The following is a 15,456-nucleotide window of genomic DNA, read 5'->3' as shown; positions in this document are numbered from 1 at the left end:
GGTAAATGAAAAAGTATATTTATTAAATTCCAACAGACATATTTGTAATATCACAATAGCAACTGTTTTTGCATCTTGAAAAGCCCGTTTCAGCACTGAACATCAGTGAGTTGTAAAACCGATTCAGTACTGACTAACATTTGTTATAAAGCACCACTTTTAGAAAGTGTACGAAAAACAGGAAACATAATCAGTATTTTAGAACAGCATGTATATAAGACTTGATTTTTAAATAAGCTATGTGTGTAAATGATCATTTTATTTTCATTAAATGAAGGCAAGATACTTACATTTAATATAAAGTAACACTTGAAAATATACACCAGCATTACTAGACTGGGCAGATTGCAGATGAATATAGAGTTTTCAAACTCTTCTTCAAATAAAGCAACTGCTCTTGTTCAGCTTTGTGATTAACAATATGCTCTCAGTGGTATAGGAAACTTGTCTTGACTTGATGTTGTTTTGCAAGGCTTTTCACAAAAAAAAAATCCTTTTGACCTTTTTTGGCAGAAAAAAGTAACTTTAGTGCAGGTCCTTTCAGGCTTTTTTATGTGACTTATTTTGAAGAAGCCCCTATGATTTGCAGGAGGAACATGAAGATCTGGATAATGTCCGAGTAGATTGACAGCGCTCCAAAGACATACTCTTCTGGGCTGATTGAATGCTTGCGATTTCCGATGAGAAGCTGTGTGTGGTAGGCTAAAAACTAAAGAGTAACAAAACATGTTAAGTGCCAGCACAGGTGCATTTAAAAAAGCTGAAAAGTAAGACATTTTAGCTGAACTCACCAGGGTAAAAGCAATCGCGCCAATTGATGCGTACACCATGTGTAGCCATGGAATCTGGTGGATTGAAACATTTCACTTAATCAGAACCAACAGAATATGCCACAATTCAGTGAGGCCATGCCTATACAGGTACAGATTATCAGTGTCAAAGTGAAAGCGAAACTTTGATATGAGAGTTGATCTCAACTCTGAAAATATATTTATATAAGCCTGGATTAGTGAGGGTGGGTGGTTATGGAAAATGCTTAGCTTTGTAATCTTTGAAATCACTCACATATTTGAATGACAGCACAATGGCTGTGATAATGCCGGTCACAAAGACGACAATTCCCAGAATAGAGAACAATCCCCCACAGGAGGTAAAGTCCACCTGAGGAAAAACAAGAATCCAAGTCAATAATATGCTTTAAGTAGATACCCTTACCTATTTGTCAATAAGTACCTAAACTAACAAAGAACCATCTCTAAAACCAGTCCTTCACCTTTCACAATGTTTGCAACTGTCTGATGGTATCATCCCCAGTCAGTTAATGTTTTGTTATGGTCAAGTCAAGTTATAGGCAAATACTTGATGCACTTCCTGTATAAGTCTGTGGTCTAAATGCCTCAGTGTAATGTAACATACTTGTCATTTAAATATGTACTATAAAAAGAGGCTGTAGTCAAATAACAAAAAAAATATTTCTTATCAAAATTATTAAAGTTATTCTATTCATTTACCTTGGTCTGGAAGCAGAAGACCGTGACAATGACGCACACAACCACCGTTATCCCAAGAGCCAGAAACACTGCTTTTGTTTCATAGTAACTGAAAAATGAACACCATACAAGTTTAGAATGTGCACACGCATACAAAACAATAACATAGAACAGGATAGTATGTATATGATCTGCTTTGTGCCATTTATAAAAAAGCGCTATACAAATAAAACAAAATTGAAATTGAACATAACATTTGGTCTGTAGAACCTGCATTTTATTTTAGGTGAGGGACAGACATCTGTGGAGTTGATTTGTGAAATAAGATGGAATCAGATAACTAACCTTGATATGGTTCCTGTCATGTAAGAGAGGGCAAGGGTCTATGGGGAAAAACACGTTAAAAGACCAGTGAAACCTGCAGGTCCCATCATTCAATATAATATTCAATATCATATTCAATTCCAGGGGAAGTAATGAAATTACATTTTAAACAATAGATTTGCTGCTTAAACTTAAATAAAACTTAAATCTCCCATATGCATTATTATTAAACCAATTCACACACAAAGTGGGCTCCAGAATTATGGGCACCATTGATAGAAATTAAGAAAAAAGGCAAACAGATAAAAATCTATATGTTGTGCTCAAACACATCTAATCCCATGTTTCAGTGTTTTCAATGAAGCAATTTAATTTTCTTTCTGAAAAACATACAGTCCCCACCAAAAGTATTGGAATAGCAAGGTCAATTCCTTTGTTTTTGCTGTACACAAAAGACAATTTAGTTTGAGGTCAAATATGTCCATGAGATGACAGATCTGAATTTTAGCTTTTATATCCTGGTATTTTTATCTATATTTGTCAAACAACCACCCAATTTTTAGGTGAGCAAAGGTATTGGAACATGTGACTGACAGGTGTTTCTTCTGTCTGCCTAACTAATTAACCAACAGTCACTAGTTTGGGGTAATTTAGATTTAAGCACGTTTAAAATGTATCTCCAGTTTCAATTATGTTCTGAAACTCCACCTCCCTATTCTATCACTCATTACTTTCTTAGTTTCAGCAAAGTGTTCGCACCTGTCTCTCACTATCACTACGTGTTCTACTCCGTTTGTTTTCCATGTTGGTCTATGTGTATGCAGTTCGTGTTTTCGTTTCCCCCTTGTTTTTGTATTATTGCCCGTCATGTTCCTCACCTGTTGTTTAATTGTTTAGCCCTCCTCACTCCCGTGCCTCGCCTGGTATGTCACTTCCCTTCATGTATTTAAACCCCAGTCTCTGATAGAACTCTTGTCAGAACGTTGATTATCACTTCAGTGCCAATTCATAGTAAGCCAGTTTTGTATGAGATTCCTGAGACACACTTTTGCCCAACTTCGACTTTGCCTTTGCCCCTTTGTTTTGGTTTTGATATTATTATTTTTTTCGACTTTCCACTTGCCTTATCTTGTTGTACTTCTGCTTTTTTTTATTTTGGCCTTGGACTGTTTATTTACATCTCTTTTGGCTACTCAATTTGGAACTGTTGTGTATTGGAGCTCCTGGCTTTGACTACTGGACTGAATAAACCACGTTTCTGATTATCCTTTGGTCTGCGTTTGGGTCTCTGACCGAACGTCACAAAACCACTTCCAGAATCGGAAGGCGAGATTACAATTTGCAAAGAGATGAGCCACAAAAGGTTTATGGACTGAGAAACAAAGATTAACTTCTATCAAAGTGATGGAAAGGCCAATTGTGGAGAAAGAAGGGATCTGCTCATGATCCAAAACATACAAACTTGTCAGTGAAGCACAATGAAGGAAGTTTTATGGCTTGGGCTGGCATGGCTGCTCCTGGAGTGGGCTCACTAATCTTTATTGATGATGTAACTCATGATGGTAGCAGCAGGATGAATTCAGAATCTACAAAAACATTCTTTCTGCCAACTTGTGCAGAAATGCATCCAGACTAATTGGGAGGAACTGACCCAAAACACCAAAACACACTGCCAACACAACAAATGACTTGTCTTTTTGGCTTTTTCCATGCTGATAGATGACAAAGCGACTATTTGCCTCTGTATACTCGAGTGAAACGGGAAGTGATGGAATGACACAACAGTTCCTTTAGACTGACATTAACTAAATTAAGTAAAATCAATTTCACTTGATAATTTGATAAAATTTCATTTGATTTTATTGACACCTATGATTATCAGAAAAAATGACATTACTTAAATACATGAGGAACATAAGAAACATGAGTAAATGTCTATAATTGAGATAGAAGTATATAATTTCCCCATATATTAGATCAGAAGATATAGATTTTTATCTGTGTTGTGCCAATAATTCTAGAACCCATTGTATTATATTCTCTCATTGCCTAGATCTTTGCCAAGTAGTACACAGGGGAGTAATACTTACGTAAATGGCCAGAAGAATTAAGTTCCATGGGTAACGTCTCCTAAAAACAAATCAGGATTGTTGATGCTGTTAGAATGCAGTGTTTTTGTGCTTGTATATGTTCCACAGAATGAATCCAGATCGTTTTGCTTACCTTGGGCCTTGGCAGCAGACAAGGACCATGTGAGTAACAAAGTAGACAGCACTGAAAATAGATGAAAATACAAATACAGTGATGAATGCCAAGGAAATACACCAATGAACAAATGGTCTGTTTGAATATATTTTGTCACACTAAATTTCTAAATTGAATAAAATAGTATATTAATCTCATTACCAAGACAGAACACAGCGACCACTAGTTTGATTTGAGTGTCTTAAAAACTCCTGGTTCACAGAATACAGGGAGACTTGAAAAGTCAACATGGTTGGACCGTCAGATATATAGTGCACAATAATTTGCTGTATGAATGAACACAGATCAGTAATTTGTAAAGTCCTTACAAGGAAGCCCAGTACACTGCTGGATACCTGATCACAAATACACGCACTTCATGCCTGTGAAGAAAGATTCAAGACAAACATATAATCAATAATGCATCAATAATTTAGTTTAAAGATGAAATCTTTATAAAATCAAGATTGCAAAAAACATTTAACTATGTTAACAAACATGAAACATGTTCAGTGAATGACACTAAAGCCTTTAATACATGGTAGATACATAATACATGGAAATATACACTCACTGAGCACTTTATTATGTAGACCTGTATACCAGCTTGATAGTGCAAATATTTAATCAGTTATTCATGTGGCATCAACTAAATGCATAAGAGCATGCAGACATGGTCAAGAGGTTCAGCTGTTTTTCAGCCCAAATGTCAGACTGGGGAAGAAATGTGATCTTTGACCGTGGAATGATTGTTGGTGCCAGACTGGGGGGTTTCAGTATCTCAGAAACTGCTGATCTCCTCTGATTTTTGCACACAACAATCTCTAGAGTTTGCAGAGAATGCTGCAAAAAACAAAAAACATAGAGCTGCAGTTCTGCAGGCAGAAACGTGTTGTTAATAAGAAAGGTCAGAAGAGGATAGGCTACAGCAGCAGAAGATGACTAATAAGTCAAAACACAAGTCTAATAAATACCTAATAAAGTGCTCACCGAGTGTACATGGGTCATTCCGTGAAATCAACCAGAGGTATGCATGTTGACCGCTCCAATTTGCTTGTGTGAATGTGTGTGTGTGTTTGGGGGGGGGGGGGGGGGGGGGAGTCTTGTGTTAGACTCACAAGGGGAAATTTGGGTTTGAATCAAATTTGGAGCATCATATCTTTGCCATTAAATCATGGAAAAGGAAAAACCTGAATATATATTCTATATACAGTGGTGTGAAAAAGTGTTTGGCCCCTTCCTGATTTCTTTTTTTTTTTTTTTTTTTTTGCATGTTTGTCACACTTAAATGTTTCAGATCAAACTAATTTAAATATTAGTCAAAGACAACACAAGTAAACACAAAATGCAGTTTTTAAATGAAGGTTTTTATTATTAAGGGAGGAAAAAAATCCAAACCTACATGGCCCTGTGTGAAAAAGTGATTGCCCCCTAAACCTAATAACTGGTTGGGCCACCCTTAGCAGCAACAACTGCAATCAAGCGTTTGCGATAACTTGCAATGAGTCTCTTACAGCGCTGTGGAGGAATTTTGGCCCACTCATCTTTGCAGAATTGTTGTAATTCAGCCACATTGGAGGGTTTTCGAGCATGAACCGCCTTTTTAAGGTCGTGCCATCCTCAATAGGATTCAGGTCAGGACTTTGACTAGGCCACTCCAAAGTCTTCATTTTGTTTTTCTTCAGCCATTCAGAGGTGGACTTGCTGGTGTGTTTTGGATCATTGTCCTGCTGCAGAACCCAAGTTCGTTTCAGCTTGAGGTCACGAACAGATGGCCGGACATTCTCCTTCAGGATTTTTTTCTAGACAGCAGAATTCATGGTTCCATTTATCACAGCAAGTCTTCCAGGTCCTGAAGCAGCAAAACAGCCCCAGACCATCACACTACCACCACCATATTTTACTGTTGGTATGATGTTCTTTTTCTGAAATGCGGTGTTACTTTTACGCCAGATGTAATGGGACACACACCTTCCAAAAAGTTCAACTATTTTCCCAAAAGTCTTGGGGATCATCAAGAAGTTTTCTGGCAAAATTGAGACGAGCCTTAATGTTTTTTGCTCAGCAGTGGTTTTCGTCTTGGAACTCTGCCATGCAGGCCATTTTTGCCCAGTCTCTTTCTTATGGTGGAGTCATGAACACTGACCTTAACTGAGGCAAGTGAGGCCTGCAGTTCTTTGGATGTTGTTGTGGGGTCTTTTGTGACCTCTTGGATGAGTCGTCGCTGCGCTCTTGGGGTAATTTTGGTCGGCCGGCCACTCCTGGGAAGGTTCACCACTGTTCCATGTTTTCGCCATTTGTGGATAATGGCTCTCACTGTGGTTCGCTGGAGTCCCAAAGCTTTAGAAATGGCTTTATAACCTTTTCCAGACTGATAGATCTCAATTACTTTTTCTCATTTGTTCCTGAATTTCTTTAGATCTCGGCATGATGTCTAGCTTTTGAGGATCATTTGGTGTACTTCACTTTGTCAGGCAGGTCCTATTTAAGTGATTACTTGATTGAGAACAGGTATGGCAGTAATCAGGCCTGGGAGTGGCTAGAGAAATTGAACTCAGGTTTGATAAACCACAGTTAAGTTATGTTTTAACAGGGGGGGCAATCACTTTTTCACACTTTCTTGCCATGTAGGTTTGGAATTTTTTTCTCCCTTAATAATAAAAACCTTCATTTAAAAACTGCATTTTGTGTTTACTTGTGTTGTCTTTGACTAGTATTTAAATTTGTTTGATCATCTGTAACATTTAAGTGTGACAAACATGCAAAAAAAAAAAAAAAAAAAAAAAAATCAGGAAGGGGGGCAAACACTTTTTCACACCACTGTGTATGTGTGTATACATATATATATATATATATATACACATTTACATTACATTATTGGCATTTGGCAGACACTCTTATCCAGAGCGACATACAGTTGATTAGACTAAGCAGGAGACAATCCTCCCCTGGAGCAGTGTAGGGTTAAGGATCTTATTGTGGCTACACCGGAATTAGAACCAGCGACCTTACGTGTCCCAGTCATTTACCTTAACCACTACGCTACAGGCCGCCCATATATAATATTTGATGGCTAACTACAACAGCACCACTTGGTGTATGACTTCTAAACTTCTAAGGCTAGTAGATATTTTGGTTAGGAACAGCCTCAAGTAAAATTAAGTGGAATAGATCATTTTTGGATTTGGATCCAGCTCGAAAATATCCAAAACCTTACCAAGTAGTTGGTAAGGTGGACAGTTCCAGATCAAAATGAAACATTGCATACTTCAAAAGGTATAATAGGCCTAATTATGGATAAAAAATAGTTGGAATTGTTACTGCTATGTCTTGGCATGTTTTGATCATTGCAAAGAGAATCTCAATTCACAATAAAACATACAACATTTGGTGGCCTACAAACTCAGAAATCCAACAAAATGCATGTTTGAAAAAACTTATATTACAAATGTTCCTTTAGTAGAGAAGTTGTGTAGAAATGGGTTTGTGAAGTGCGTTGATTTTTACATAATATTATGCACATATTCTTTTTTTATGAATGTTTAAATGATTTTATATGAATGTGAAAATTTTTTGCCACATTTATTATTTTACTTACAGTACCCCCATCATGTTTCGGACAAAGTCCCATTATTTGTCACTCATTTGTTAAATTAATTCTGAAGTGTATAGACACATCCTATCTGCTCAAGTTCAAGCGAATGCTTCAAAATGAATTGGCTTGCAGTTCATTCTACAAGACAATGACAAACAATAGCGGGTTAGCCCCCGAAAGATGGCTGCAATACAGGCTTAAATGGTAAATGGTTGGCATTTGTATAGTGCCTTTATCCAAAGCGCTGTACAATTGAGGCTTCTCATTCACCCATTCATACACACTCACACACCAACGGGTAAATGGATAAAAATTCCATTTATTAAAATCTACACTTTAACCACATTATTCTTTATTTAAAATCTCAAATTGTGGAGTAAAAGGGCAAATAAATAATTTATGGGTCTTTGTCCCAAACATTATGGGGGGCACTGTATATGTAAATGTTCCTGTTAATTGAGGTCCTGTTTGAACTGATCAAAACATGCAAAGGCAGTATCAACTAACATTTTTGTACATAAGTAGGCTTATTATACCTTTCGAAGAACATAGTTTCATGATTTAACTTGGTTGAATCTGCCCAGACCCAACTTTGGCATTGTATATTTTTTGAATCATTACCTATTTGAAATGCTTCTTTAACAGCCAATATCTCTAAAATTACAAATACAACGAGGCTAATGTTTTGGATGTTCTCTCTTGAATATATAAAGAACATTCAGCCAAAGTTTGAGCAAAATTTAAGTGGTCAACTCCCACACCTCTGGTTGATGTTTCACGCAATGACATAAAAAGGTCATAAAAAGGTATTATTTTACTCCACTTACACAAATGTGAAGACAGCCACAATACCGACAGTCACAAGGAGCTGAGCGGCCAAAATAAGGTAGACCTACAGGAGGGGAGAAATGGCAGCACAGTGGTTTCATAAAGTATTCTGACCCCTTCACTTTTTACACATTTTATTGTGTTGTAGATTTAATTTAAAATGGATAATGGATAATGGATTTTTGCACATTTATTAAAAATCTAAAACTGAAATCTCCCATTTCTAGTTTACAATGTAGTAATTATAGAACCTCCTTCGGCAGGAATTACAGCTTCAAGACTTCCTGGATAAAAATACCTTCACCATAGGGATGGTATTAGTCAGGTGATGAGCAGTGCCTGGTGTTTGCCAGACATAGTGCTTGGAGTTCTGCCAAAGAGTTAGACCAAATAATCAGAGTCCTTTAAATGCCATTTGGCAAACCATTTGGCGGGCTGTCATATACCATTTACTCAAGAGTGGCTTCCATCTAGTCTGACTGACGGAGTGCTGTTGAGATGGTTGTCCTTCCGGCAGGTTCTCCCATCTCTGCAGAGGACTTCCGAAGCTTTGTTAGAGTCGGGTTATGGGTCACCAAGGCCCTTCTTGCCCAGTTACTCTGTTTCTGAATGGACAGCAAACTCTAGAAAGAGTTCTGGTGAAACTTTTTCTATTTCACAATTATTGACGCCACTGTGCACCTGAGAACACTCAACAATTTAGAACTTATACTTTATCTTTTCAGTTTTAGATTTTTAATAAATGAGCAAACTTTCTAAAAACTTATTTTCACTTTTGCCATTTGGGTTATTGCGTGTAGATTGATGGGCAAAATCTTTATCCTTTCAAAATTCAATCTACAACACAATAAAGTGTACAAAAAGTAAAGGCATCTGAATACTTTCTGAAGCCACTGTATAAATACACATAAACAGCAACACAGGAATTAAATTCTGACAGTTCCAGTATTGTAACATTAGTTAACATAATCTTCTTTTTAATTTGAACCCCCTAAATATTCTTACAAGGGTCATAAACAAAAATTAATCAAAGCAAACATTGCGACAGCAGCATGAAGATTTCTATTGATTCATTGTCCACAAAAATGAATAAATGGCCACTTGCTAAAGAAAAATATAGTGTCCAACAATACACTGCTTGCATCTATGTATAAAGCACTTGTGGTTCCCGCTTGTGCTTGATTGCTTTATTTTCTATTCTCAGAAGAGTTAAAATACAAAATAACAAAGTGTGGTCTGATGCAGAGTGCCACTTACTTTTCGGATGAAAGCATGGCGGACTGTCATACTGTCCCATCCACCAGAGGCTGCAAAGCCCTCAGAGTCTCCTGCAACCGTAGCATTTACCTCAGTCTGCTGCTGTATGACATTTTACATTTCACAGCTGCTCTACCATCTGTTATTATTTAACATCACAGAAAAAGGCAAAAATATGCATGGGCTCTGGGTGGACTCAAACTCTGGTCTTTTGGTAGCATATGAGTGATTCTTTAGTTTGCATATTCAGGTCTTGTATATGCCACTGGGCAGTTAACTTTTAAGTTCTATTTTTTTAGTGTATTTATAGGCCTATAGTTTTAGTGCCAATATGAATTTTAGTAGACATGATTGAATGTGATGTACCCGTTCACCAGATCTATGCCAAAATGACTACTTGACAGGTTTACTACGGGCATATGTTTTTCAAATAGCAACTTTATTTTGATGGCTTTCTAGATGAACAGCTATAGAACAAATGATTCTGGATGAGTCATCATTAAAGCATTTGTAAACACTCCAAAATTAAGGAAAGTCCACTCTGGTGGATTCTTATTCTAAATAGTAAAGCACATTTTCCTCAATAAGAAAAAAACATAAATGTCTTAAAAACCTTATGTCCTACACAAGGTTTTTCCCTCAGACTTTTCAGCACTATCAAAAGAAACTATAAAGAAAATGTTGCTATATGAAAAACATGGCAGCTATGAACCATTTTAGCTCAACCCCCAATTTTCTCACGGAATATTATTAATTATTCAACTGATTTATCTACCCAGGACTACACTTGAAGCAATATATGCTCAGTATCCCTCTTGACCTGGGATGTACTTAATACTTGTTGCAGGTGACTAAGTCCAGTGGTTATGACACTGCTGGCTTCTCATCATTTCCATTTGTTGCTGAAACCTATGCCTCTGGGTAAAAGTATCAGATAAATACTAAATGTAAGTGTAATGTACGACCATTAACAATGTTTATAAGCATAAGCACCATTAAATATACTTGGGAAGGCTAAGCCCCTGATTTCTAATATATTTATTAAACAAAAATTAGCTGAGTATTCATTGACAAACAGGCTTTTGGGTTGGGCAATGGAGGCAACAAGCGCAACAAATATTTTTTTGGAGTGTTTCCTTTACCCTCAGAAATCATTCGCTGGTGATGTTTATCTCAGGTGTTTAAGTCAGATTCTGGCAGGATGTATGAAACGTGAAAAACCCTCCAAATGAGATATGATGTAATGAAATGCTCCGAAAACCCAGTTCATCACCGAAATAATACTCGCAAGATATTCGTGGGTCATGGGTTTTTCAGCACCTCTACCACCTACAGCATCAGCTAGTACATAACTGCTATGTTGTTATGACACACGGCATGAACCCGTGATACAAAAAAATAAATATTTATTTTCTTCTCACTTTCCTACTGACAATTCCAGCTAAGACAATTCCAGCTGAGATTCTAAGCTGGTTCAATATTTCTAGCTGGTCAGAGGTTGGTCTCTCGCCGGACAGATCTGGTGGTCAACAGGTGGACACGCTGACTATATAGCGAGGTCAGCAGGGGAAAGAGCTGGTTGACCAGCTAAAAGTGTAAACCAGCTTGACCAGTTTAGGCTGGTTTAAACTGGAGTTTTCAGCAGGGTGTCATTAGAATTCACTTGTTTCAAACAAGTTCTGTAAAGAATTCCCAGAGGCATGGTAGCCTTCCCAAGCAAAACAAACAAAAACTCCCAGCCAATGTTTATAAGCAAACAATATGGGCAGCACAGGAAAATAAGATATAACACAATTCTGCATTTTAAAAATTTCCCTAACGCTCCTAAATATGTGTTAATTTTGTCTTCCATTTTATTCTTCATGTCTTTACCTTAGCCAAGGCCCTACGTACTAGCACAATTTCCCAAATTACCTGACTGATTAACCTTTCTGTAACTTCTGTAAAAGCCCACACACATCAGCTTTCTCTTCGTGATATTTGTATCTAAAACCCCCAAAAAACTTTCAGAAAGGGCAGTGGCGAAGGTCCCAGCCCCCAGAGCCCAATTCCTCCTCCCACTCCACCTCCTGTGGTTGGCTCTCTGTGGTAACATTTAGCAACGTCATCGGATAATTTAGCAAAAACATAAATCATGTCACGTGAGAAATCATTTTACAAACAACTCAGAAAAATACCAGTTAAACCTTAAAATATACACACTTCGACCAAAATTACAATAGTTTTACTTGGATCAGCATGGAACAAAAATGGACAGCACCAGGATGATATGAAAAGTTCAAAAACACAAAAAATAAGCATGTGGGCTTTTACCATATGCAAACTAACTTTAACCGGTGGAAACACATCTGCATATAATTATTACAGGGCATTTAGACAGTGCAAAAAGTGACCAATAAAGTACACCCAGCCAACACATATTCAATCAATGCAGGCTAGAACTGAATAAAATTAGTGAATTCTGATGTGTACAATGACTAAATTAAGAAAAAACTAGGAATTACCAAAGAGATGCTCCACAAAACCCAAAAGTAAAAACAAAACATTGCCTTAAAAATCTTAACAAGAAGGATGCAAGCTGGTGCAGTTGAATGATTAAAAAGACATTTAATACGCAACAGTGGCTGATAGCAAGGCGTTGCTTACCTATGGCAGAGTGAGGGGTGGGCATCACAGGGGGAATAACTGGCATCATGGGTGGCATATTGGCATTTGGGTACCCTTGGCCTGGGTACCCTTGGCCTGGCCCCGCTCCTGACATTGGAAACATGCCAGGTTGTCCAGGGTATGGGGCTGTGGGCTGAGGCTGGGGTCCAGGAGGGTACATTCCTGCATTGGGGCCATATGGAGGTGGTTGGGGCTGACCCCCATAACCAGGATTTCCATATGCTGGGGCCTCAGGATAGCCCCCAGGCTGCCCGCCATACAGGGGACTCCTGGAATCGTCATACCCCGGTGGGAAATCCGACCTGGACATGTCGATCTCGGCACTCCTTTAAAAGAAGAGGCAAGACTGTTTTTTTTGGGGTTTTGTTTTTTACAGTTTGTTAATTTTCTACAACACTTTTCTCGCATTCGTTACTCAATCCTTTCAAAAACGAAAGCATAATATTTTAGTTTGTATAATGTCTTGAAACCGAGGCTCGAGGAGTTATGTAAGTGGGCGTGTTCTTTGGAAACAGGGCCTGGCTCAGTAACTGCAGAAGAAGGGTGGAGGGTGATGACATCATGCCATTTTCATTCACACACCACACCCCTCTAGTGGACTACTCTGTCACACAGCTGGGACAGGTTAGGACCAAACAGGCAAAATACAGTCAGCGTAACTTTACTTAGTCCTGAAGCATACCTTCTCCCTCTGGGAGGACCTGTTTCACCATAGCAAGTGTACATGACTAAAAATATCTCTTTTTAGTCATGCAATCAGAATCAGTCCAGCAGATTATAAACTGTCAAGCTCAAAATTCTAGGATGTTTAACCACATTACATGTCTTAACTGAATCACTACATTTCTCTTCTACTTATACAGCAGTACAATAATGCAGTAATTTACATACAACTTTCTTCTCTATATGGTGGAAAAACATAGTCACCTCTCTTTCAACTGAAAAGAAATTGGTGCTCATCCTTGACAATTAGGGTGATGCTGTGCATTTCCTCAAGAAAATGTGTGATTGTGACAAATCTATGGACTATTGCTACTACTGATAATACTATGGTGTTTAAATATTTTCATTTACAAGCTGGTGTACAAGTGTACCTAATAAAGTGATTTGAATGTATATGAACATTTTGATGTATAATCAAAATTCCTCTATTCGTTACTATGGGACTTTCCCCCCAGGAAAACCTTAAATATCTCGGTGATTAATGGGAATATCGAAAACCTACAAGCACACAGCACAAGATTCGGGACCACGCCGGACATTTTCCAGTTTGTTTGGTGTCGATAGCTCGAGAACTGTGGGAGGAGTAGGCGGGCAAAAAACCGGCTGAATAATATATAAAACTTTCGGATAACAATAGTGTTGCTTCGAAATCACACTAATTAATGAATATAAATTCACTTTTATATTCACATACAACAAGATGATCTATTCACATTCTTGCTGCATTAAGTTTAGAAGTGTTACCTTAAATGTTTGGTAGCTACACAACATGCTGCTAGGCTACAAACATACTGTATAATTCAGAGGGTTAAACAAGTGTGGGCTGATGGAATAAGTTCGTCAGCTTGATCTGAAAGCTCAAGTGTCGGTTTCTCGGTACACATGGGCTATAACTTGTCTATACCCTATTTATACAGCCATGTTTTCTGGAACTTCAACATATAAGTTAGCCTAGGTCTACTTGATTTGTGTGCACAACCACCCGTTTTAGATTTTAAGATAAACAAAAAGTGGACGTTTCAAGGGAGCCTACTATTTAAAAAATAAATAATTAAACACACTCAATTATGTTTATGTCCTCGTTTTTTCTTTAAATATTATACAATCTAAGTCCAAGTAGCATATAGCCTACCAAAAAATATACAGTTTTATATATGCTAATATATACTTATTGTGGTAGGATAAGTTGGTAAATTAGCCAGACAGCCTTACCTATCACACTAATCTAATTTACATGGCTATGCGTCGACGCCTAAACTGAATTTAGTGGTTTCATTTACCCAGCATTTAGATACATAATTATATCTCGCCCATATCAATGTTTTTACACGTAAACGTTACAAACAATATTCGGATTGATAGGCCAAAACAGACTCACCAATCGACGGCTAATTCTCAAAGCACAAGAGTTAGCCAGCTACGCTTTGAAACTCTAACTCAAAAGGTGTCCGCGCCGCTTTACCACAAAGAAATAAAGCATAATTAAAATACTTAGTTCGTTTTTCAATTACGGAAAATTAAGATGAATTTTATAGGGGAAAAGTTTTACAATATGATGTAGATCGTTCATATAAAACAATCTGCTTTACTTACCACGTAAATGAGAAGAAACAACACAAACAACAAAACCAAAAGGGTGTCCAATGGCGCTAGACACTCAAATGGATTAAATCTATCGATGTTCGCTTGAATTCCAGCGCATAAACCAGGATCTGGTTTAACCTGACCTCGCCTTGTTCTCGTCCCGACGGTAATGCTAAATTATGCAGGCTAACATTTCCTGGTAATATTCTTTTCGGGTGTTCGCCAGTATGCACTGTAGGTGGAGTTCCAACTTCAGCATGAAATTTAGAGCTCTAAACGCTGGATTGTGAACTCCACCTACAGTCATGGATACGAACATCTTCTCAAAAGAAAATATATGTATATATAATAATTTTAAAAATAAACACGCTAAACAATCACTATTTAATTGTAACTTGTAAATTATTTTTATTTCCTGCAATATACTATATTTATTTATCATTTTTATTTTTTACTCATTTTCTGATTTCCTCACTTATTAGTTAACCCATTATTTTTCTTTCCTTACTTTTCTCTATACACCAGTCCTAATGTTTTGATGAACAACATACTTTAATAAGAAGGGTAGCTAAATGGATGAGCGATTGCAACTGTTTTACTGTCTTTGAACAACCACAGCTCTCTTTTTCTCACTCTATCTCTGTCAATATGTAATGTTACATTACATTATATTACATTACATTACATTATTGGTATTTGGCAGACTCTCTTATCCAGAGCGACATACAGTTGATTCGACTAAGC

General features: G+C 37.4%; 1 protein-coding gene across 2 annotated transcripts; it reads right to left on the bottom strand.

The window, feature by feature from the left end:
• Positions 1–2: 2 nt before the first annotated feature.
• On the bottom strand, positions 3–14,937 carry tmbim1a (transmembrane BAX inhibitor motif containing 1a). 2 transcript variants are annotated; one of them, XM_061234389.1, is made up of 12 exons: positions 14,722–14,937; positions 12,385–12,731; positions 9,739–9,809; positions 8,481–8,545; positions 4,415–4,441; positions 4,038–4,088; positions 3,905–3,944; positions 1,836–1,873; positions 1,512–1,599; positions 1,066–1,161; positions 792–845; positions 3–709 (listed from the first exon to the last, which is right to left on the bottom strand). In XM_061234389.1, the coding sequence occupies exons 2-12, from the start codon at positions 12,713–12,715 to the stop codon at positions 560–562; spliced, it is 1,011 nt and encodes a 336-aa protein (XP_061090373.1). In that variant the 5' UTR covers positions 12,716–12,731; positions 14,722–14,937; the 3' UTR covers positions 3–559. The 2 variants fall into 2 exon arrangements, with proteins under 2 accessions (XP_061090373.1, XP_061090372.1); XM_061234388.1 differs by having other exon boundaries at positions 4,388–4,441; positions 14,722–14,933.
• Positions 14,938–15,456: the final 519 nt, after the last annotated feature.

This window comes from Conger conger, chromosome 3 (assembly GCF_963514075.1).
Source record: "Conger conger chromosome 3, fConCon1.1, whole genome shotgun sequence".
Lineage (NCBI taxonomy): Eukaryota > Metazoa > Chordata > Actinopteri > Anguilliformes > Congridae > Conger > Conger conger.
Note: the sequence above shows the minus strand (reverse complement) of the source record. Positions and strands in the feature narration are given on the sequence as shown.